General features: G+C 41.8%; 8 protein-coding genes across 46 annotated transcripts in view; all 8 read left to right on the forward strand.

The window, feature by feature from the left end:
- LOC137189417 (protocadherin gamma-C5-like) overlaps positions 1-25,352 on the forward strand; it is a 316,496-nt gene that overhangs the window by 173,522 nt on the left and 117,622 nt on the right. The gene's annotated exons all lie outside the window — the stretch shown is intronic.
- Positions 107-2,806, forward strand: LOC137188836 (protocadherin gamma-A7-like). Its single transcript, XM_067598415.1, has 2 exons — positions 107-719; positions 2,007-2,806. Exons 1-2 carry the CDS (start codon positions 350-352, stop codon positions 2,804-2,806), a joined length of 1,170 nt encoding a protein of 389 aa, XP_067454516.1. The 5' UTR covers positions 107-349.
- LOC137189415 (protocadherin gamma-A2-like) lies at positions 3,674-6,442 on the forward strand. The gene has a single exon (XM_067599226.1). It carries the CDS (start codon positions 4,011-4,013, stop codon positions 6,438-6,440), a length of 2,430 nt encoding a protein of 809 aa, XP_067455327.1. The 5' UTR covers positions 3,674-4,010; the 3' UTR covers positions 6,441-6,442.
- Positions 8,332-10,993, forward strand: LOC137189413 (protocadherin beta-16-like). The gene has a single exon (XM_067599223.1). It carries the CDS (start codon positions 8,332-8,334, stop codon positions 10,828-10,830), a length of 2,499 nt encoding a protein of 832 aa, XP_067455324.1. The 3' UTR covers positions 10,831-10,993.
- On the forward strand, positions 10,997-14,366 carry LOC137189414 (protocadherin beta-16-like). Its single transcript, XM_067599224.1, has one exon. The coding sequence runs from the start codon at positions 11,774-11,776 to the stop codon at positions 14,255-14,257; it is 2,484 nt and encodes an 827-aa protein (XP_067455325.1). The 5' UTR covers positions 10,997-11,773; the 3' UTR covers positions 14,258-14,366.
- LOC137189416 (protocadherin beta-16-like) lies at positions 15,113-18,830 on the forward strand. The gene has a single exon (XM_067599227.1). It carries the CDS (start codon positions 15,442-15,444, stop codon positions 17,860-17,862), a length of 2,421 nt encoding a protein of 806 aa, XP_067455328.1. The 5' UTR covers positions 15,113-15,441; the 3' UTR covers positions 17,863-18,830.
- Positions 19,103-22,677, forward strand: LOC137188837 (protocadherin beta-16-like). The gene is made up of 3 exons (XM_067598416.1): positions 19,103-21,538; positions 22,181-22,209; positions 22,616-22,677. The coding sequence occupies exons 1-3, from the start codon at positions 19,176-19,178 to the stop codon at positions 22,675-22,677; spliced, it is 2,454 nt and encodes an 817-aa protein (XP_067454517.1). The 5' UTR covers positions 19,103-19,175.
- Positions 22,635-25,306, forward strand: LOC137188838 (protocadherin gamma-A5-like). The gene has a single exon (XM_067598417.1). The coding sequence runs from the start codon at positions 22,904-22,906 to the stop codon at positions 25,304-25,306; it is 2,403 nt and encodes an 800-aa protein (XP_067454518.1). The 5' UTR covers positions 22,635-22,903.

Genomic DNA, 25,352 nt, shown 5'->3' on the forward strand with positions numbered 1-25,352 from the left:
TTTATATTAATGGATGACAACGGTTTTGATTTACAAATCTAATCTTCTACACTGCAATGCTTGGCAAATAGATTTTTCTATTTTGCCTTTGCTCATGATATTCATGCTTTGGACAGTAAGGGACGCTGTTGGTCAGTGAAACAAGTGATCATAGTTGATTCAGTGGAGGCAGAACCCTTTCCGTTTAGCCAGGAGAGGCTTCAAACTGTGGGCTTCATAAGCAGGACTACGGCCACAAATGTATTTGGAGCGAGGACTTGAAAATCCAAGGAATACTTGATGCGATTGCCTTTCTTCCTTGTGGATTGTATACAGTAGGCTGCTGGTATTACCTTTTCCTCTTTCGGCAATGGCGTTTGAAAAATCTCATTCATGCATAAAATGGCGTTTATGTTGCAGGTCAGTATTGCCGTTTCTTCTCTTCCTGTCGCGTCTCAGTCACATCGTCTCAGGCCAAATCAGGTATACAATTCCAGAGGAGTTGAAGAAGGGGTCACTTATTGGGAACGTAGCCCAAGACCTTGGTCTGGATGTGCAAAGGCTCCGTTCTGGCCGTGCCCGTATCGTGACCAGACAAAGCATCCAGTACACCGAGCTGAAAACAGACAAAGGCATTTTAGTCGTGAATGAGAGAATTGACCGAGAACAGCTCTGTGGAGACGTGACGCCGTGCAGCTTCAGCTTTGAGGTGATTTTAGAAAACCCTATGGAGTTACACCGAGTGACAGTGGAAATAACTGACATAAATGACAATTCCCCGACCTTTACAAAGGATGAAATCAAATTTGAAATAAGCGAATCTGCCACACTGGGGTCGCGCTTTTTGTTACCCAGCGCCGAAGACGCAGATGTAGAAAGTAATGGCTTACAGAAATACATACTAACTACCAATGATATTTTTGGCTTGAAGCAGCACTCAAGTCCAGATGGTCGAAAATATGCTGAGATGATCTTACAAAAAGCGTTAGATCGAGAAAGCGAGCCTAGAATATCATTGAAGCTCATCGCTGTTGACGGTGGAACTCCGCATAGATCTGGTACCGTAAATATAGACATCACAGTGCTAGATGCTAATGATAACCCCCCCATTTTCAACCAGTCTCTCTACAGGGCTGCTCTATTGGAAAATTCATTGAAAGGCACATATATCACGACAGTGAATGCAAGTGATGCAGACAGTGGATCACACGGTCTCGTCACATATAGATTTTCAAACATGAAAGAGAAGCTGGCTGATACATTTCTTTTAGACGAAATTACGGGAACCATAACACTTGTAGGGCAAGTGGATTATGAAAAAGATAAGAAATATGAAATTGTGATTGAAGCTATGGACCAAGGAGGTCTGACAGATTCAAGTAAGGTTCAAATTGAGATTGTAGACGTCAATGATAATGCACCAGTTATAAATGTGATGTCATTCTCCAGCCCCGTGCCAGAGGATTCTGCCTCTGGTACCACAGTGGCAATAATTAATGTGATTGACGCAGACTCGGAACATAATGGCCAGATCACCTGTACAACAGACAGTAGTCTCCCATTTAAAATAAAATCAACATTAACTAATTACTATGCATTAGTTACAGACTCAGCTTTTGACAGAGAAGTTGTACCAGAATATAACATAACTGTAAAGGCATCTGATTCAGGATCGCCATCCTTGTCGAGCACAGCAGTGTTACGTCTGAGAATATCAGATGTGAATGACAATGCTCCGTTATTTGATAAAATTAGTTACGTTGCTCGCATTACAGAAAACAACTCCCCTGGGATGTCCATATTTTCTGTCAAAGCACGTGACGCTGACTGGAATCAAAATGCTAGAATATCCTACTTTCTCGAAGACACACAGATCAATGGTAGTCCCATCTCTTCTTACGTCTCCATAAACACGGAAACAGGAGCTATCAGTGCATTGCGCTCATTTGACTATGAACAAATTAAACAACTTCAGTTAGTAGTCAAAGCGCAGGACGGAGGCTCACCTCCACTCAGTAGCAATGTGACTGTGAAAATAATGATCCAGGACCAGAACGACAACCCCCCTCAGGTTCTGTACCCAGTCCAGACCGGTGGCTCTCTGGTGGCTGAAATGGTGCCTCGTTCAGCAGATGTGGGCTATCTGGTCACTAAAGTGGTGGCTGTTGATGTGGACTCTGGACAGAATGCCTGGCTCTCCTATAAACTGCAGAAAGCCACAGACAGGGCGCTGTTTGAAGTGGGCTTACAGAATGGAGAAATAAGAACTATCCGCCAGGTGACTGATAAAGATGCTGTGAAACAAAGACTGACTGTTATAGTGGAGGACAACGGGCAGCCCTCTCGTTCAGCTACAGTCATTGTTAACGTGGCGGTGGCGGACAGCTTCCCTGAAGTGCTGTCAGAGTTCATTGACTTTACACACGACAAGGAGTACAATGACAACCTGACTTTTTACTTAGTGTTGGCTCTGGCAGTAGTTTCCTTCCTCTTCATCACGTGTTTAGTGGTTATTATATCAGTGAAAATCTACAGATGGAGACAGTCTCGCATCCTGTATCACTCCAATCTCCCTGTGATTCCATATTATCCACCACGTTACTCAGACACTTTGGGGACAGGGACTCTCCAACACGTGTACAATTACGAGGTGTGCAGGACGACTGACTCCAGAAAGAGTGACTGTAAGTTCGGCAGAGCTGGTAGTCAGAACGTGCTGATAATGGACCCCAGTTCTACAGGGACGATGCAGCGGATACAGAATGAAAAGAGCATCCTGGATGCACCAGACTCTCCTTTAGAGGTTGGCTTTGCCTTTTTTTTATAATGTGCTATAAATCTGCAGTACAATGTTAATTTTATCTTTATACCTTTGGTGTCAATCCATATAATTAGCCTTGGTAGATATTTACTGAAATGCCTCGATTGCTCATGATTTCAGTTCAGTTATTCTGCTAACTTTGCTAATCTGAACGTTTGCTGTTTTACGAAAGTATGCCAATGTGATCATTTGAAAGTATTTGTGCTCATACTTAAAGTGACATGTAGGCATCGGTTTTCAGGACGTCAGTAATATCAATCCTGAATCATTCCGCAAAAATGAAAACACATATATAGTCTTTAAAAGATAACTTATAAAACCATGCTTGCATGCCATGTATCTTTTTGAAGTATTTACATCTTTTCCATGGAAATAAGACCAATAAGTCATCTGTTTGATCTGCGGAACCATCATTGATTGGCTAAATTTGGTGTCTTCTCCTCGTTGTTCGACGTTTTTCATTTAGTATTGTTGTCCTTTTTTACTCTTATTCATATTGGTATATTATTGATTTACAACAAATTTGAATTTGGTCACGTGTATAGATCTACATCAGAGCCTGTCAGCACCATGGATAGCGCGACATCCAGGACACTTTAGAGGTTTTGCATTGATGTACTCCTGCACCTTGTCAAAGTGTTTTCTCTCTCTCTCTCTCTCTCTCTCTCTTCCTCTCTATTTCTCTCTGTCTGTTTGTGTGTGTGTGTCTGTGGGTGAGAGGGTGGATATCAGGTGCTGTGTTTGTGTGTAAAACGGTTGTGAGTGCTCACATAAAAATTCTTATATCGATACAGCATAATATCACATTCCACTGCTATACGCAGCAAACTACTTCTAATTTCTTCTTAATAATTACCTTATAAACATTATTAACATATTTTAAAACATATTGTGATCAACCCCATATGAAGCAGCAATGTCTGTGTAATGTGTAGTTCAGTGCTTTCAACTCATAGGGACGCTGTTGACCAGTCTGCTGAGATTTCAGAGCTCGTTGCAGCTGTACCTCCCCCATCATCTAGAAATGTTACGGAGGAAGAGAAAACATAATCGAAAAGGCAGGTTTTGGAACAGGGGGATTATTAAACACGGAGACACCAGGCGAATTGACAGCATTATTGGGGTGTGGATACTTGATTACTTTACTGACATTTCTATCTGAAATCTTTTTCCTCGTAACGGATTTGATACCACTGTTTTGGACGGGAGAATGTTGGATAGAACAATGAAACGGCAAGTGGGCCTGTTTTTGTTTATCTCGGTCTTTTCTCTCAGCTTGGTTTTGGGGCAGGTCAGTTACTCTATTCCTGAGGAAATGGCGAAAGGATCTTTGGTCGGTAACATAGCACACGATTTAGGTTTAGATGTGAAACGGCTGAAATCAGGGAAAGCTCGTATATATACCGGAGAAGGTACCGAATACATCGAGCTGAATAAAGAAAGAGGAGTCCTCCTGATCAAAGAGCGGATTGACAGAGAAGCGCTCTGCGGACAGACGACGCCCTGTGCTCTTGATTTTCAAATAATTCTCGAGAATCCTATGCATTTTTACAGCGTCACTGTCGAGATCACCGACATTAACGATAACTCTCCCAGTTTTAAAAGCGGTGAAATGAAATTTGAGATCAGTGAATCGTCTCAAATTGGATCAAAATTTGTTTTAGAAAAGGCAGTTGACGACGATGTAGGTATTAATGGTCTCCAGGGCTATTCGCTGACTTCAAGTGACACCTTTATTTTAACCCCTTACAGAAAAGGCAGTAGCAGGAATGTTGAGATGGTTTTAAAGAAGCCTCTTGACCGAGAGAAACAGGAGCGGTTGTCTTTAGTATTAACTGCTTTAGATGGTGGTGACCCGCAGCTCTCTGGAACAATACTAATTGTCATAACTGTATTGGACGCTAACGATAATGCACCTGTTTGTACTCAAACAGAGTATAAGACTAATGTAAAAGAAAATTCGTCGAAAGGAACTGTTCTAACTACGGTGAGCGCAACGGATGCAGATGAAGGCCCGCACGGCCACGTACAATATTCAATTTCAAACGCTCCTAAGGGGGCATTAGACTTGTTCAATATAGACAAAGATAATGGAGTGTTCACGTTAATGGGAAAACTTGATTATGAGAAATTTAAACATTATGACATAGATGTCCAAGCAACAGATGACGGTGGCAAATCAGACGTATGTAAAGTTATAATTGAGGTGATGGACACAAACGATAACCCACCAGCTATCAATATTATGTCAACATCTTCCAGTGTATCTGAGGATGTTAAGCCAGGGACAGTTCTCACAATGATGAACGTTCAGGATCCAGATTCAAATGAAAATGGCAAAGTCCACTGCATTTTAGATGAAAATATTCATTTTACAATCACATCAACATCAAATAATTTTTTCAATCTATTGACAGAAGGAGAATTAGACAGGGAAAGAGCATCTCACTATAATATAACTGTGACCTGCTCTGATGAGGGAGTGCCCTCCCTCTCCAGCAGCGTCACTCTCACCCTACAGATCTCTGATGTGAATGATAACGCACCTGTCTTTGAGAGAAGCTCATATGAGGCCTACATTGTAGAAAACAACACACCAGGCCTCTCTATATTCACAGTGAAAGCCAGAGACGCTGACTGGAACCAGAATGCTCGTGTTTCTTACATACTGGAGGACTCCTCTGTTAACGGAGTGCCAGTCTCCTCATATGTGTCCGTTAGTGCTGATAGTGGAGTCATCCATGCAGTTCGCTCTTTTGACTACGAGCAGATCAAAGATTTCCAGTTCCGCGTCAAAGCGCAGGATGGAGGCTCCCCTCCGCTCAGTAGCAATGTGACTGTGAAAATACTGATCCAGGACCAGAACGACAACCCACCTCAGGTTCTGTACCCAGTCCAGACTGGTGGCTCTCTGGTGGCTGAAATGGTGCCTCGTTCAGCAGATGTGGGCTATCTGGTCACTAAAGTGGTGGCTGTTGATGTGGACTCTGGACAGAATGCCTGGCTCTCCTATAAACTGCAGAAAGCCACAGACAGGGCGCTGTTTGAAGTGGGCTTACAGAATGGAGAAATAAGAACTATCCGCCAGGTGACTGATAAAGATGCTGTGAAACAAAGACTGACTGTTATAGTGGAGGACAACGGGCAGCCCTCTCGTTCAGCTACAGTCATTGTTAACGTGGCGGTGGCGGACAGCTTCCCTGAAGTGCTGTCAGAGTTCACTGACTTTACACACGACAAGGAGTACAATGACAACCTGACTTTTTACTTAGTGTTGGCTCTGGCTGTAGTTTCCTTCCTCTTCATCACGTGTTTAGTGGTTATTATATCAGTGAAAATCTACAGATGGAGACAGTCCCGCATCTTGTATCACTCCAATCTCCCTGTGATTCCATATTATCCACCACGTTACTCAGACACTTTGGGGACAGGGACTCTCCAACACGTGTACAATTACGAGGTGTGCAGGACAACTGACTCCAGAAAGAGTGACTGTAAGTTCGGCAGAGCTGGTAGTCAGAACGTGCTGATAATGGACCCCAGTTCTACAGGGACGATGCAGCGGATACAGAATGAAAAGAGCATCCTGGATGAACCAGACTCTCCTCTAGAGGTCAGTTTTCCAGAAATAATGGCGTAAATAATGGCATATTCATGTTTCATATGTGGCCACACGATTCTTTTCTGTTGAGCAGTGACACATCGACCCATATTCTATATGGACTTTTATCTAGTTCTCATTGGTTCCTTCCTTGTCCTTTCAGGTGCAGTTTATTTGAACTGGAGACTTTTCATTTATTCTGTAAAGTTAGTTTCATGTTGACAATTGAGCATTTTGATAACGATATTTTCCATGAATAAGTGAACATGAATAATCCCAATTAATCTTCCTAGATTTGTATTTAACATGTGGTAGTACTTAAACAGAAGAAATGATGTGTACTTTTCAGTTAATGGGGTTGTCCAACCTTTCAAACACATTTCCATGACAGAAAAAAACTGTTTGAAATTCAGGAATTGTAGCTCCAAACTCTGTATTTGTTTTTTAGCAGTGCTTTTTCAGTTCAGCACCATGGACAGCTCCTGAGTCAGCTCCGGCTATGTTGTCTCAGCAGAGTTTATTGTTGCAGTGTGACTGCGTGTTAGATTTAAGAAAGTCCTTCCACCCTTAAACATTAAACCTTTTAATCTAGCAGCACAATTTTAATTCATGTTCTCATCTTGTTTCCTCTTTTTACAATATAATATATACTTGATTTACATCTAAAGGCCTATACTGTTTGTGCAAACACACAGTATTCTTACCTTTTTTACTTGCTTCATTTATTTGGCATCAGTTGACTCCATGTTGTGGAAAGTTATGCAGTTCCAATTAATTTATTTTTATTGTGCATATTGGGCATACTCGGAAGTAGTATGGTGCAAAGTTTCTCATTTGGTTTTGATGTAATATGAAGTTTAATCTTTTCCAGTTCTAATATTCTGAATAAAGGGCTTCTGACATTGTAGAAGAAATCTGGTGATGTCAACCTTGCAGTTATTACTACTGAGCATCCCCTGAGGGAGATATCACATAAGATACCACTTACTCATTAGAGAGTTATATGTTTAAACTCTGATTGTACTATTTAAACGCACTGTAAATGTTTAGTTATTCATCAGTTGGCGTCATCTACTTTACAGTGTTACACACTCGATTTGTAATTTCAATCAAAGCCTTTGTGTTTTGTGAAACTTACTTGTAAATGAATAAATAATGACGGGTAAATATAAAGAATGAAGTCGATCATTTTGATTTTCTTTGTTTTTAAAAGTATAATAAAGACAGTGAATGTAGCCTGATGTTAAAGCTTTAAAATGGCACAGAGCACATGGATGTGTGTGTGTGTGTGTGTGTGTGTGTGTGTGTGTGTGTGTGTGTGTGTGTGTGTGTGTGTGTGTGTGTGAGTGTGTATAACATGAAAGCATTTCGTTTAACTACAGTGCGTCAGTACCATTCCTCAACACTTTTTGTACCGAATTCACAAAGACTCAGTGTTTGTTGTTGTTGTTTATACCAGGTTTTTTTGCCATGCCATGCAGTTGATCTGTCAGGCTCCTTTTAAAATACACATAAACCTAAGAAGACGTAAACAAATGTTTTGTCATATAAATTTTTCATACTGAATTTACGAAATTTGATAACCTGAGCATAGAAATCACTCACAATCGTTTTTCATGTTCCACAGTATTCTGTAGTTCAGCATGATGAACTCTTAGGGCCGCTGTTGGCTAGTCTGTGTTAGTAAAGGGAAAGAAGTCAGCAGTACCTCCCCCATCATTTCAGAAAGAGAACGAGAGAAAGACACAAGGAACAGTACAGAAGACGAAAACCAGAGCTCTAAATGTTAATTTGGACGGGCGCTGTAGTTTTACATTTGTAGTTCACGACATAACTGGTGATTATATACAACCCGAGGACAGAAAAAGGGATTTTCTCTGAAGAAAAATACGTTTTTACAGGAATATCACGCGGTTCACTTCACAGGAACATGACGGACAGAACAATGAGACGGCAAGTGTTGCTGTTTATGTCGATTCTCTATCTCGGTTCAACGTTTGGGCAGGTCAGCTACTCCATTCCAGAGGAAATGCCCAAGGGCTCTTTTGTGGGTGATATTGCGCAAGATTTGGGTTTGGATGTGAAAAGGCTAAAATCAGGAAAAGCTCGCATTTATACGGGAGACAGTGCAGAGTACATCGAGTTAAATAAAGAAAGAGGAGTCCTCCTTATCAAAGACAGAATAGACAGAGAGGCGATCTGCCCGCAGACATCGCCCTGTGCTTTGCATTTCCAGGTTATTTTAGAGAATCCCATGGAATTTTACAGCATTGCTGTCGAAGTTACAGATGTTAATGACAACGCCCCGTTTTTTAAAAGAGATGAAATGAAATTCAGAATAAGTGAGTCAGTTGTTACAGGGACAGTATTTGTGCTTGATCAGGCAATAGATCTGGATGTCGGTGCAAATGGTCTTCAGAGTTATTTGTTAAAGCCAACTGATAACTTCGTTTTGAGACTGCAAAATCAAGCCGACGGAAGCAAGATGGTAGAAATGGTTTTACAGAAACCTTTAGATCGAGAAAAACGTGATCGTTTGTCGCTTGTATTGACTGCAGTAGACGGCGGTGAGCCGCAGCTTTCCGGGACAGTGCAGATAAATGTTAACGTGCTAGATAGTAATGACAATGCTCCACTTTTTACTCAGAAGATCTATAAGTCCACCTTAAGAGAAAATTCACCCGCAGGAACGATAGTGATTACAGTTAGTGCATCTGACTTAGACGAGGGATCTAATGGAAAGATATCCTATGCTATATTGAACTCTGTTGATGATGCATCTGAAGTATTTGACATAAACGGAGAAACTGGCGAGGTTAGATTGGTCGGAAGCACTGACTTTGAAAAGAAGCGACAGTATCAAATACATGTCCAGGCCAGTGATGAAGGGGGGCTAACCGATTCCAGTAAAGTTATAGTGGAAATAGTTGATACAAATGACAACATACCTGCCATAAATTTCATGTCAAAGTCCACTGTAGTAACAGAGAACATTCAGCCTGGCACTGTTGTGACAATTGTAAATATCCAAGATCCAGACTCAGGTGAAAATGGTAAAGTGCAATGTTATATTAACGAGAACATTCCATTTTCAATTTCTTCAACGTCAAATAATTTCTTCAGTATAGTTACAGACGGTGATCTGGACAGAGAGAGAGCCTCTGAGTATAATATAACTGTGACCTGCTCTGATGAGGGAGTGCCCTCCCTCTCCAGCAGCGTCACTCTCACCTTACAGATCTCTGATGTGAATGATAACGCGCCTGTCTTTGAGAGGAGCTCATATGAGGCCTACATTGTAGAAAACAACACACCAGGCCTCTCTATATTCACAGTGAAAGCCAGAGACGCTGACTGGAACCAGAATGCCCGTGTTTCCTACATACTGGAGGACTCCTCTGTTAACGGAGTGCCAGTCTCCTCATATGTTTCCGTTAGTGCTGATAGTGGAGTCATCCATGCAGTTCGCTCTTTTGACTACGAGCAGATCAAAGATTTCCAGTTCCGCGTCAAAGCGCAGGATGGAGGTTCCCCTCCACTCAGTAGCAATGTGTCAGTGAAAATACTGATCCAGGACCAGAACGACAACCCCCCTCAGGTTCTGTACCCAGTCCAGACTGGTGGCTCTCTGGTGGCTGAAATGGTGCCTCGTTCAGCAGATGTGGGCTATCTGGTCACTAAAGTGGTGGCTGTTGATGTGGACTCTGGACAGAATGCCTGGCTCTCCTACAAACTGCAGAAAGCCACAGACAGGGCGCTGTTTGAAGTTGGCTTACAGAATGGAGAAATAAGAACTATCCGCCAGGTGACTGATAAAGATGCTGTGAAACAAAGACTGACTGTTATAGTGGAGGACAACGGGCAGCCCTCTCGTTCAGCTACAGTCATTGTTAACGTGGCGGTGGCGGACAGCTTCCCTGAAGTGCTGTCAGAGTTCACTGACTTTACACACGACAAGGAGTACAATGACAACCTGACTTTTTACTTAGTGTTGGCTCTGGCTGTAGTTTCCTTTCTCTTCATCACGTGTTTAGTGGTTATTATATCAGTGAAAATCTACAGATGGAGACAGTCCCGCATCCTGTATCACTCCAATCTCCCTGTGATTCCATATTATCCACCACGTTACTCAGACACTTTGGGGACAGGGACTCTGCAACACGTGTACAATTACGAGGTGTGCAGGACAACTGACTCCAGAAAGAGTGACTGTAAGTTCGGCAGAGCTGGTAGTCAGAACGTGCTGATAATGGACCCCAGTTCTACAGGGACGATGCAGCGGATACAGAACGAAAAGAGCATCCTGGATGAACCAGACTCTCCTCTAGAGGTTAGAATTCAACATTGTTCTACATTGAATTTGACATATAATGCAACACATAAAAGCATTGTTTTTAAATTGAGACGTATACCAAATGGTTATTTTTAGTTGTGTTGAGAATTTGCACTGAATCCTCGGTGATTTTACCACAAAACCAACCGTCTTTATCTTACCTTTTCGCATTGTTATTATCATCGCTGCTATGTGGTTTTTAATTGTGTCCTCATATTGGGTCTTTGGCAAGGCCAGGCACTTTTAACCATATTTTTTTCAGAGCATATGTTGTTTTTCCTGTTGCGTTTATAAACAGAGATTTATACTACATTTGAATTTATTGGGTTTTTTTCCCCTTTTTTTAAAAAAACAAAAAAATCTAGGTGTATTCAGGATCTCATTTCAGACTCATATTTCAGACTCTGCAGATCTGAAAAGTTTATTGTCAGTTGTTGCTGCTGATTTTGCCATTCCTAACAGAGCCCAAGGACGCCACCCATGCTTGTGTGTGTGTGTGTGTGTGTGTGTGTGTGTGTGTGTGTGTTTTCTTTATTTAACTGATAAAGGTATTGTTTCTGCCGGTACACGATTGGGCTTATATTGAATACGTTTTTGTACCAACGTCACGAAGGCTGAAAAAAATACTGGTGTGTGATTCAGGGTGGTGTATCTTAACAGTTAAATTTCACCTCTCAATATTGGTTTTAAAGTGGAGCGTTGAAGGCAAATCCGCTGACCTGTAGCTGGGACATTAAACGTCTCCCCACCAACTGAGAGGCTTCAATACTATTCCATTTGCACAGATGTGTGTAATACATTAGATTGAACTCTTAGGGCCGCTGTTGACCAGTGTGTGATAGCTGTACTGCTGGTTTCAGCAGTACCTCCCCCATTATCTTTTTTTCTCCCATGAAACAGAGGAAAATAGACACCCAGTGCGAATATTAGACGGTAAGAGACCAGTCATCAACGACACGGACAGCAGTAGTTAACTGTAATTCCTTGATTACTTCACATTGTTTTATATACCGAGGGAATACAACGCATTTTCTTTCCAATGGAAATACGACTTAGTCAGGATTCGTGTTGCATGGAAAAATCGGGCGGAACAATGAGGTGGCGAGTGCTGTTGTTTATCTCAATCCTTCCCTTCGCATCGGTGGTCGGGCAGGTCAGCTACTCCATCCCCGAGGAAATGGCCAAAGGCTCGTTAATCGGTAACATTGCTCAGGATTTAGGTTTAGACAAAAAAAGACTGACATCAGGCAAAGCTCGGATTTTTACAGGAGACAGTGCAGGGTACATCGAGCTGAGCAGAGAACGAGGAGCTCTCCTTATCAAAGAAAAAATAGACAGAGAGGCGCTCTGTGGACAGACGACGCCCTGCGCGTTGCATTTTCAGGTTATTTTAGAAAACCCCATGGAATTCTACACGGTTGTTGTCGAAATTACAGATATAAATGACAACACTCCAATATTTGAGAAATCTGACATGAACTTCAAAATAAGCGAATCTGCCGTAATAGGAGCAAAATTCTTGCTAGAGAGGGCAATAGATCCCGATGTTGGTATGAATGGTCTACAGAGTTATTTTCTGACGAAAACGGATCATTTTGTGCTGAAATTGAAAGATCAGCCGGATGGAGAAAAGATAGTTGAAATGGTTTTACAAAAACCTCTTGACAGAGAAAAACAAGAGGAGATATTTCTTGTGTTAACTGCGGTGGACGGAGGGGAACCAAACCTATCAGGCACAGCACAGATACATGTTACAGTGCTTGATGCCAATGACAATGCACCCGTGTTTACGAAGACAGTTTACAAAGCTACAATTACTGAAAACGCCCCACAAGGTACAGTCATAACCAGGGTCAGTGCTTCTGATGCTGATAAAGGATCAAATTCCAAGATAACTTATTCAATATCCAACACAGTTGCAGGTGTACGAGACATGTTTGAAATTAATGAATTAAATGGGGATTTGATCTTGAAAAGTAGTGTGGATTATGAAAAGGCACGTTACTATCAAATACATGTGCAAGCCAGTGATGAAGGCGGACTGACAGATTCATGTAAGATTACTGTTGAAGTGATAGACATTAATGATAACACGCCAGTTATTAACATTATGTCACAGACTAATGTAATTGCGGAGGACTCTAAACCAGCAACAGTTGTGACGATGGTGAATGTCCAGGACTTGGATTCCAGTGAAAATGGAAAAGTTCAATGCGCAATTAATGAACATATTCCGTTTACATTAAAGCCGGCATCAAGTAATTTCTTTAACCTAGTAACAGACAGTGATCTGGACAGAGAGAGAGCCTCTGGGTATAACATAACCGTGACCTGCTCTGATGAGGGAGTGCCCTCCCTCTCCAGCAGCGTCACTCTCACCTTACAGATCTCTGATGTGAATGATAACGCGCCTGTCTTTGAGAGGAGCTCATATGAGGCCTACATTGTAGAAAACAACACACCAGGCCTCTCTATATTCACAGTGAAAGCCAAAGACGCTGACTGGAACCAGAATGCCCGTGTTTCTTACATACTGGAGGACTCCTCTGTTAACGGAGTGCCAGTCTCCTCATATGTGTCCGTTAGTGCTGATAGTGGAGTCATCCATGCAGTTCGCTCTTTTGACTACGAGCAGATCAAAGATTTCCAGTTCCGCGTCAAAGCGCAGGATGGAGGTTCCCCTCCACTCAGTAGCAATGTGACTGTGAAAATATTGATCCAGGACCAGAACGACAACCCCCCTCAGGTTCTGTACCCAGTCCAGACTGGTGGCTCTCTGGTGGCTGAAATGGTGCCTCGTTCAGCAGATGTGGGCTATCTGGTCACTAAAGTGGTGGCTGTTGATGTGGACTCTGGACAGAATGCCTGGCTCTCCTATAAACTGCAGAAAGCCACAGACAGGGCGCTGTTTGAAGTGGGCTTACAGAATGGAGAAATAAGAACTATCCGCCAGGTGACTGATAAAGATGCTGTGAAACAAAGACTGACTGTTATAGTGGAGGACAACGGGCAGCCCTCTCGTTCAGCTACAGTCATTGTTAACGTGGCGGTGGCGGACAGCTTCCCTGAAGTGCTGTCAGAGTTCACTGACTTTACACACGACAAGGAGTACAATGACAACCTGACTTTTTACTTAGTGTTGGCTCTGGCTGTAGTTTCCTTCCTCTTCATCACCTGTTTAGTGGTTATTATATCAGTGAAAATCTACAGATGGAGACAGTCACGCATCCTGTATCACTCTAATCTCCCTGTGATTCCTTATTATCCACCACGTTACTCAGACACTTTGGGGACAGGGACTCTCCAACACGTGTACAATTACGAGGTGTGCAGGACGACTGACTCCAGAAAGAGTGACTGTAAGTTCGGCAGAGCTGGTAGTCAGAACGTGCTGATAATGGACCCCAGTTCTACAGGGACGATGCAGCGGATACAGAGTGAAAAGAGCATCCTGGATGAACCAGACTCTCCTTTAGAGGTTAGTTTTCCAGAAGATACAGATTTTCCTCATTTTCCTCATTGACTTATCATAGGCTTATTTTTGCAACAGAGTGAATTACATCTTTTTCAGTATTTCATATGCGGTTTGTTTCCTTCCTGAATTTGGTTTAGCTTGTTGGGAATAAGTTTGTACTTCATTTAGTGGTTGTTATTATTCAGCACCGTGGACAGCGCTCAGACTCATGTTACTCAGAAAACTACTAAATTCAAAACGGTGTAATTTCGCCATCTCGTCCTGTGTATGCTCATTGACTCCGTGTACTCTATCCCTCTCTACTTGTGTGTGTGTGTGTGTGTGTGTGTGTGTGTGTGTGTGTGTGTGTTTCTCTGTGGTGGGGGTGGGGGCGTTTTGCAAGCTCCTCTGTTTGTATTATTAGTTTCCGTCGCTCTGGCTATCTGTAGACATCTGAAATAGACTTGTCATTGGAAAAAAAATTGAAAAATCCAATAGGCACCTTTTTTGAAATGTAGAAAATTTAAGGTACATTGGAATCAGGAATCATTGCTTGGAATAGTGTGTTTTCTCATTCAGAACCACGGACAGCGCAAACGTCAGTTTTGTCACTGCAATGCCTTCAGGGTATAGTAACTTGAAAAATCATTTACATTTTAACTTTTTTTTTTTTTTTTTTTTTTTTAATTTTGACTCACTGATATATAGCTGCTTGCGTGTCTTTGTAGCTGTACATTTGTGTTCTGTGCCGGTACCTTTTTGTTTTGTTGTATTATTGCTTCATATTCTAATTTATACTATTAGTTGCTTTAGTCGTCTGTTTGTCATTTAACAGTATTGTAGACAACTGGGAATTAATATGTTGTATGAGATTTAAATTCAGCAAAATATCTCTAAGTAAATCTTTTTGTTGTATGTATTTGATTTATTTTTTTTAAATTGTGATTGTCACAATAATACCCAATGTAGTTCAGACCATTGAACAGACAGGGACGCTGTTGGCCATCGAGTTACCGAGGAAGTGTTTGTTTCAGTACCTCCCCTATGCCTCAACATATTACATTGGGGAAAAAGACAGGCAGAGTTAACAGTCGGGATTGCAACGAACAGCATAAGCCAGGAAGGCACAATGGGATTCCTTTGTTCCACAATTTAGGATAAGTGCGACAATTAGGACCACATACGTGTATCTGCGGCTCAAAATCAGAACCAGGGGCGAAGAAAAAGAGGATTTTCTGTTTTTCTTCACAGGGATGTCGACCGGAACGATGGAGTGGCAAGTGCTGTTGTTTATCTCGGTGCTCTCTCTGAGTGTAGTGCACGGGCAGGTCAGCTACTCAATTCCTGAAGAGATGGCAAAGGGGGCTCTTATAGGTAATATAGCCCAGGATTTAGGTTTAGGTGTGGAAAGATTGAAGTCTGGTAAAGCTCGTATATATACTGGTAACACTGAGGAGTACATTGAGCTAAAGAGAGAAAGAGGAGCCCTCCTTATTAAAGACAGAGTAGACAGAGAATCGCTCTGCGGACAAACGATGCCTTGCGCACTACATTTTCAAATGATCCTGGAAAACCCAATGGAATTTTACACGGTTACTGTCGAAATTACCGATATAAACGACAATCCTCCCACATTTGAGAGAAGTGAGATGAAATATGAAATTAGCGAATCAGCTCTTACTGGAGCTCGATTCGTGTTGGAGAAAGCCGTAGACGATGATGTTGGTGTTAACGGCTTAAACAGCTACGCCCTAAAACCCAGTGATAATTTCGCTCTGAAAACCATCAGCCGAGGAGATGGGACTAAACATGTCGAGATGGTTTTACAGAAACCGTTAGACCGAGAAAAACATGAGCATATGTCATTGATATTAACTGCTCTGGATGGCGGTGAGCCACAGCTCTCAGGGACAATGCAGATACTCATAACTGTATTAGACGCTAATGATAATCCTCCCGTTTGTTCAAAACCGGAATACAAAGCAAGTGTTACCGAGAATGCTCCTGTCGGCACTGTAATAACTACAGTAAGTGCTACGGACATAGATAAAGGCAATAATGGAAAAGTAACATACATGATTCCAAAATCTGCAGCAGGAAGTCTCTTTGCAATTGATGCTGATAATGGAGTATTAACATTAAGGGGAAATCTAGATTATGAAAAAAGGAGACTTTACGAGCTCGATATTCAGGTGTCAGATCAGGGAGGATTGTCTGATGCATGTAAAGTAATTGTGGACGTGACAGATACAAATGATAACCCTCCGTCCATTAACATCATGTCTAACTCAAATACAGTCTCTGAGAACGTCAATCCCGGAACAGTTGTAACAATGCTTAATATACAAGATCCAGACTCGAATGAAAACGGAAAAGTCATGTGTGTTTTAAACGAAAACATTCCTTTTGCCATTAAATCAACAACAAATAATTTCTTTACTGTTGTCACAGACAGTGATCTGGACAGAGAGAGGGCCTCTGGGTATAACATAACCGTGACCTGCTCTGATGAGGGAGTGCCCTCCCTCTCCAGCAGCGTCACTCTCACCTTACAGATCTCTGATGTGAATGATAACGCGCCTGTCTTTGAGAGGAGCTCATATGAGGCCTACATTGTAGAAAACAACACACCAGGCCTCTCTATATTCACAATGAAAGCCAGAGACGCTGACTGGAACCAGAATTCCCGTGTTTCCTACATACTGGAGGACTCTTCTGTTAACGGAGTGCCAGTCTCCTCATATGTGTCCGTTAGTGCTGATAGTGGAGTCATCCATGCAGTTCGCTCTTTAGACTACGAGCAGATCAAAGATTTCCACTTCCGCGTCAAAGCGCAGGATGGAGGTTCCCCTCCACTCAGTAATAATGTGACAGTGAAAATACTGATCCAGGACCAGAACGACAACCCTCCTCAGGTTCTGTACCCAGTCCAGACTGGTGGCTCTCTGGTGGCTGAAATGGTGCCTCGTTCAGCAGATGTGGGCTATCTGGTCACTAAAGTGGTGGCTGTTGATGTGGACTCTGGACAGAATGCCTGGCTCTCCTATAAACTGCAGAAAGCCACAGACAGGGCGCTGTTTGAAGTGGGCTTACAGAATGGAGAAATAAGAACTATCCGCCAGGTGACTGATAAAGATGCTGTGAAACAAAGACTGATTGTTATAGTGGAGGACAACGGGCAGCCCTCTCGTTCAGCTACGGTCATTGTTAACGTGGCGGTGGCGGACAGCTTCCCTGAAGTGCTGTCAGAGTTCACTGACTTTACACACGACAAGGAATACAATGACAACCTGACTTTTTACTTAGTGTTGGCTCTGGCTGTAGTTTCCTTCCTCTTCATCACGTGTTTAGTGGTTATTATATCAGTGAAAATCTACAGATGGAGACAGTCTCGCATCTTGTATCACTCCAATCTCCCTGTGATTCCATATTATCCACCACGTTACTCAGACACTTTGGGGACAGGGACTCTCCAACACGTGTACAATTACGAGGTGTGCAGGACGACTGACTCCAGAAAGAGTGACTGTAAGTTCGGCAGAGCTGGTAGTCAGAACGTGCTGATAATGGACCCCAGTTCTACAGGGACGATGCAGCGGATACAGAGTGAAAAGAGCATCCTGGATGAACCAGACTCTCCTCTAGAGGTTAGACCACTTTGTTACCATTCATGATTTAAACTATAATTAATACTACTCTTATTTTTTAAAGTTACAAAAAGGAGAGCATCATATTTTATGTGACTTTTTAGGGGACATGGTTTCTACACCGGCAACTTTATCTCATAAATTTTAGATTTATTTTTCGTTTTCCCCCCTCCTGTCTAATTCATTTGTTTTGAGAGTATCGGTGGATCATATTTTAAAATGTTAGCTGAATAATTTGTCTTCTGATTTTATGCGTTTGCACAAATGTTCGCACCATCGCTCTGGACCTCGATTACACAGGTGTTCTGACTTCTTTGGCGTTGTATATTCCAGATGGTTGTTTGTGGATCATTAACGTTAACCAGCTGAGAGTGGAAAATGAAAATCTGTAAAATTCCCCAAAGGAATTTTCAAGTATATTTTAACTTCAACCTTTCCTCCTGAGATACATTATGGGTTGCTCTTATAAGTATTGTTTTTACTGTTAATATTTATTATCATTATTGTTGTTATTGAAGGCTTTTCCCTCCTATGAATCAAAGCCCTATACGGCATCACTTTACCTGCAATGTGCATGTAAAGCTTGGAGTTCTGACCGTCATTCAGGGTTATCTCATTTCAGAACACTGGACAGCGACATTAATAGAATGACCACATGTAACCTGTCTGTCTCCACGGGTTATCAGTCTCTTTTTCTTTTTGTCTCATTAATTGTCCATTATTATCATGATTTGTGCAAACCTTTGTTTTCTGAACTTTTTTTTTATCCCTTTCTAGTCTTTCAATATGATTTTATAAACAAGCTGACACTTGCTATAAGTGTAAGATCTCATAAACATGATATTTCAATGACTATTGTCTACTAATAAATTACTATAATAACCTAGTCAATAAACATGGTGAATTTCAATCATGTCTGCAAGCAGTCTTTTAAGAAATAAAAAAGTAATTTAAGTTGGTATATTGTGACTACATTTCCAGATAATTTACAGTGATTCTTTCAGAGTTAGATTGTAGTTGTTGTTGTGCAGTTTTATAATATGGACTCTTAGGGCCGCTGTTGACCAGAGTGTTGACGACTGAGAGCAGGGTTATAGCAGCACCTCCCTTGTAACATCGACATAATACAGAGAGAACACGACGGGCAACGACCAGACAGTTCGAGATATGTATTATTTTTGAAAAAGGAAAAGAGATTTCGACCTGCAAGGGATTTCTTTCTGATCAGTGGATCATGCAGTTGTCAATTTGAAATTTGCCATTGGAATCTAAAGGGTATCTGTTTTGTGGAATATAAGCAGACTGTGGAGCCTCACTGGGGGGAAAAATCGGATAGAACAATGAATCGGCAAGTACTGTTGTTCATCTCTTTCCTTTTCCTCGACTCAGTGTGCGGGCAGGTCAGCTACTCTATTCCAGAGGAAATGTCGAGAGGATCTTTAGTGGGCAACATAGCACAAGATTTAGGTTTAGAAATCAAACGTTTGGTATCCGGTAAAGCTAAGATCTATACTAGGAACGACGACGAGTACATCCAGCTCAACCGAGAGAGAGGAGTCCTCCTTGTCAAAGAGAGAATCGACAGAGAGGCGCTGTGTACAGAAACGGCGCTTTGTGCTTTACATTTTCAGATTGTTTTGGAGAATCCTATGGAGTTTTACAGTGTTACAGTCCAGATTACAGACATCAATGATAACGCACCAACCTTTGAAAAAGGTGAAATGAAATTCAAAATTAGCGAGTCTGCGATCACCGGGGCAAAATTTGTCTTAGAAAGGGCCGTGGATCTTGATGTGGGAATTAATGATCTTCAGAATTACGAATTGAAACCAACAGATCATTTTGCTTTAAAACTCCACAATAACGCTGATGGAAATAGAAACGTTGAGATGGTGCTGCAGAAGCCTTTAGACAGAGAGAAACAAGAGCAGATATCTCTGGTGTTAACGGCTGTAGATGGAGGAGAGCCGCAGATGTCAGGAACAATGATGATTCTTATTACAGTTTTGGACGCTAATGATAATGCTCCCGTTTTTACACAGCACACATACAAAGCTACAGTTACTGAGAATTCACCTAAAGGCACAGTTGTAGCTACTGTTACAGCCTCAGATGCAGATCAAGGTTCAAATGGTAAAATAACATATTCGATCACGAACACATTAGACAATGTCAGGAAAGTATTTGAGATAAATGAAGAAAACGGTGAAGTTTCATTAATTGGAAATATTGACTTCGAAAAGTCAAGACATTTTCAAATTAATTTACTTGCTAGTGACGACGGAGGACTGACAGATTCTTGTAAATTGATTGTGGATGTGCAAGACGTAAATGATAACAAGCCCGAAATCAAGATAATGTCGAAGTCAAATGTGATATCAGAGGATGCCAAACTCAATACTGTCGTTACAATGATAAACATTGAGGACCTAGATTCAGGGGAAAACGGAAACGTGAAATGTTTTATCAGCGAAAATATACCATTCACTTTAAAAACATCAACAAATAATTTCTATAGTTTAGTAACAGACAGTGATCTGGACAGAGAGAGACATTCTGAGTATAATATTACTGTAACCTGCTCTGATGAGGGAGTGCCCTCCCTCTTCAGCAGCGTCACTCTCACCTTACAGATCTCTGATGTGAATGATAACGCGCCTGTCTTTGAGAGGAGCTCATATGAGGCCTACATTGTAGAAAACAACACACCAGGTCTCTCTATATTCACAGTGACAGCCAGAGACGCTGACTGGAACCAGAATGCCCGCGTTTCTTACATACTGGAGGACTCCTCTGTTAACGGAGTGCCAGTCTCCTCATATGTGTCCGTTAGTGCTGATAGTGGAGTCATCCATGCAGTTCGCTCTTTTGACTACGAGCAGATCAAAGATTTCCAGTTCCGTCTCAAAGCGCAGGATGGAGGTTCCCCTCCACTCAGTAGTAATGTGACAGTGAAAATAATGATCCAGGACCAGAACGACAACCCACCTCAGGTTCTGTACCCAGTCCAGACCGGTGGCTCTCTGGTGGCTGAAATGGTGCCTCGTTCAGCAGATGTGGGCTATCTGGTCACTAAAGTGGTGGCTGTTGATGTGGACTCTGGACAGAATGCCTGGCTCTCCTATAAACTACAGAAAGCCACAGACAGGGCGCTGTTTGAAGTGGGCTTACAGAATGGAGAAATAAGAACTATCCGCCAGGTGACTGATAAAGATGTTGTGAAACAAAGACTGACTGTTATAGTGGAGGACAACGGGCAGCCCTCTCGTTCAGCTACAGTCATTGTTAACGTGGCGGTGGCGGACAGCTTCCCTGAAGTGCTGTCAGAGTTCACTGACTTTACACACGACAAGGAGTACAATGACAACCTGACTTTTTATTTAGTGTTGGCTCTGGCTGTAGTTTCCTTCCTCTTCATCACGTGTTTAGTGGTTATTATATCAGTGAAAATCTACAGATGGAGACAGTCTCGCATCCTGTATCACTCCAATCTCCCTGTGATTCCATATTATCCACCACGTTACTCAGACACTTTGGGGACAGGGACTCTCCAACACGTGTACAATTACGAGGTGTGCAGGACGACTGACTCCAGAAAGAGTGACTGTAAGTTCGGCAGAGCTGGTAGTCAGAACGTGCTGATAATGGACCCCAGTTCTACAGGGACGATGCAGCGGATACAGAATGAAAAGAACATCCTGGATGAACCAGACTCTCCTTTAGAGGTTAGATCACTTTGTTAACATTCATGATTTAAACTATAATTAATAGTACAGTACTTTTTAAAGTTACAAACAGGGAAGCATCATATTTCATGTGACTTTTTAGGCGACATGGTTCGTACACCGGTAACTTAATCTCATACATTTCAGATTTACTTTTCTTTTTTTCCTTCCTGTCTAATTCATTTGGTTTGGGAGTACCGGTGGATCACATTTTAAAATGTTAGCTGAATAATTTGTCTTTTGATTTTACGTGTTTGCACGAATGTTCGCACCATCGCTGTGGACCTCGATTACACAGGTGCTCCGCCTCTTTGGCGTTGTATATTCCAGATGGTTGTTTGTGGATCATTAACTTTAACTAGCTCAGAGTGGAAAATGATAATATATAATTTTCCACAAAGGTATTTTCAAGCATATTTTAATTTCAACCTTTCCTCCTAAGAAACAGTATGGATTGCTCTTATTTTCACTGTTATCATTTATTATTATAACTGTCGTTGATGTTGAAGATTTTTTTTCTCAAAGAATCAAGGTGCTACACGGCATCACTTTACCCGAAAAGTGCATGTCAAGCTTGAAGTTCTGGGCCGTCATTCAGGGTTATCTCATTTCAGAACATTGGACAGCGACATTAACAGAATGACCACATGTAACCTGTCTGTCCCCACGGGTTATCAGTCTCTTTTTCTTTTTGTCTCATTAATTGTCCATTATTATCATGATTCGCGCAAACCTTTGTTTTCTGAACTTTTTTAATCTCTTTCCAGTCTTTCAATATGATTTTTTATACAAGCTGACACTTGCTATAACTATAAGATCTCATAAACATAATGTTTTAAATTGAATGTCTGTTATCTTCAAATATATTACTATAAAGACCTAGACAGTAAACATGATTAATTTCAATCGTGTCTGCAAGCAGTCTCTTGGGGGAAAAACAAATTGTAATTTAAGTAGATGTATTGTAACTAGATTTCCAGATGGTTTACAGTCAGTTCTTCCAGAGTTAAATTTGAGTTGTTGTTGTTGTGCAGTTTTATAATATGAACTCTTAGGGCCGCTGTTGACCAGAGTGTTGACGACTGAGAGCAGGGTTATAGCAGCACCTCCCATGTAACATCGACATAATACAGAGAGAACACGACGGGCAACGAACAGACAGTTCGAGATATGCACTATTTTTGAAAAAGGAAAAGAGATTTCGACCTGCAAGAGATTTCCTTCTGATCAGTGGATCATGCAGTTGTCAATTTGAAATTTGACATTGGAATCTAAAGGGTATCTGTTTTGTGGAATATAAGCAGACTGTGGAGCCTCACTGGGGGAAAAAATCGCATAGAACAATGAATCGGCAAGTACTGTTGTTCATCTCTTTCCTTTTCCTCGACTCAGTGTGCGGGCAGGTCAGCTACTCTATTCCAGAGGAAATGTCGAGAGGATCTTTAGTGGGCAACATAGCACAAGATTTAGGTTTAGAAATCAAACGTTTGGTATCTGGTAAAGCTAAGATCTATACTAGGAACAACGACGAGTACATCGAGCTCAACCGAGAGAGAGGAGTCCTCCTTGTCAAAGAGAGAATCGACAGAGAGGCGCTGTGTACAGAAACGGCGCTTTGTGCTTTACATTTTCAGATTGTTTTGGAGAATCCTATGGAGTTTTACAGTGTTACAGTCCAGATTACAGACATCAATGATAACGCACCAACCTTTGAAAAAGGTGAAATGAAATTCAAAATTAGTGAGTCGACTATCACCGGGGCAAAATTTGTCTTAGAAAGGGCTGTGGATCTTGATGTGGGAATTAATGATCTTCAAAATTACGAATTGAAACCAACAGATCATTTTGCTTTAAAACTCCACAATAACGCCAATGGTCATAAAAATGTTGAGATGGTGCTGCAGAAGCCTTTAGACAGAGAGAAACACGAGCAGATATCTCTGGTGTTAACGGCTGTAGATGGAGGAGAGCCGCAGATGTCAGGAACAATGATTATTCTTATTACAGTTTTGGACGCTAATGATAATGCTCCCGTTTTTACACAGCACACATACAAAGCTACAGTTACTGAGAATTCACCTAAAGGCACAGTTGTAGCTACTGTTACAGCCTCAGATGCAGATCAGGGTTCTAACAGTAAAATAACATATTCGATCACGAATACATTAGACAATGTCAGGAAAGTATTTGAGATAAATGAAGAAAACGGTGAAGTTTCATTAATTGGAAATATTGACTTCGAAAAGTCAAGACATTTTCAAATTAATTTACTGGCTAGTGACGACGGAGGACTGACAGATTCTTGTAAATTGATTGTTGATGTGCAAGACGTAAATGATAACAAGCCCGAAATTAACATAATGTCGAAGTCAAATGTAATATCAGAGGATGCCAAACTCAATACTGTCGTTACAATGATAAACATTGAGGACCTAGATTCAGGGGAAAACGGAAACGTGAAATGTTTTATCAGCGAAAATATACCATTCACTTTAAAAACATCAACAAATAATTTCTATAGTTTAGTAACAGACAGTGATCTGGACAGAGAGAGACATTCTGAGTATAATATTACTGTGACCTGCTCTGATGAGGGAGTGCCCTCCCTCTCCAGCAGCGTCACTCTCACCTTACAGATCTCTGACGTGAATGATAACGCGCCTGTCTTTGAGAGGAGCTCATATGAGGCCTACATTGTAGAAAACAACACACCAGGCCTCTCTATATTCACAGTGACAGCCAGAGACGCTGACTGGAACCAGAATGCCCGCGTTTCTTACATACTGGAGGACTCCTCTGTCAATGGAGTGCCAGTCTCCTCATATGTGTCCGTTAGTGCTGATAGTGGAGTCATCCATGCAGTTCGCTCTTTTGACTACGAGCAGATCAAAGATTTCCAGTTCCGCGTCAAAGCGCAGGATGGAGGTTCCCCTCCACTCAGTAGCAATGTGACAGTGAAAATAATGATCCAGGACCAGAACGACAACCCACCTCAGGTTCTGTACCCAGTCCAGACCGGTGGCTCTCTGGTGGCTGAAATGGTGCCTCGTTCAGCAGATGTGGGCTATCTGGTCACTAAAGTGGTGGCTGTTGATGTGGACTCTGGACAGAATGCCTGGCTCTCCTATAAACTACAGAAAGCCACAGACAGGGCGCTGTTTGAAGTGGGCTTACAGAATGGAGAAATAAGAACTATCCGCCAGGTGACTGATAAAGATGCTGTGAAACAAAGACTCACTGTTATAGTGGAGGACAACGGGCAGCCCTCTCGTTCAGCTACAGTCATTGTTAACGTGGCGGTGGCGGACAGCTTCCCTGAAGTGCTGTCAGAGTTCACTGACTTTACGCACGACAAGGAGTACAATGACAACCTGACATTTTACTTAGTGTTGGCTCTGGCTGTAGTTTCCTTCCTCTTCATCACGTGTTTAGTGGTTATTATATCAGTGAAAATCTACAGATGGAGACAGTCTCGCATCCTGTATCACTCCAATCTCCCCGTGATTCCTTATTATCCACCACGTTACTCAGACACTTTGGGGACAGGGACTCTCCAACACGTGTACAATTACGAGGTGTGCAGGACGACTGACTCCAGAAAGAGTGACTGTAAGTTCGGCAGAGCTGGTAGTCAGAACGTGCTGATAATGGACCCCAGTTCTACAGGGACGATGCAGCGGATACAGAGTGAAAAGAGCATCCTGGATGAACCAGACTCTCCTTTAGAGGTTAGACCACTTTGTTAACATTCATGATTTAAACTTTAATTAAAAGTACAGTACTTTTTAAAGT

Source organism: Thunnus thynnus, chromosome 9 (genome assembly GCF_963924715.1).
Source record: "Thunnus thynnus chromosome 9, fThuThy2.1, whole genome shotgun sequence".
Classification (NCBI taxonomy): domain Eukaryota; kingdom Metazoa; phylum Chordata; class Actinopteri; order Scombriformes; family Scombridae; genus Thunnus; species Thunnus thynnus.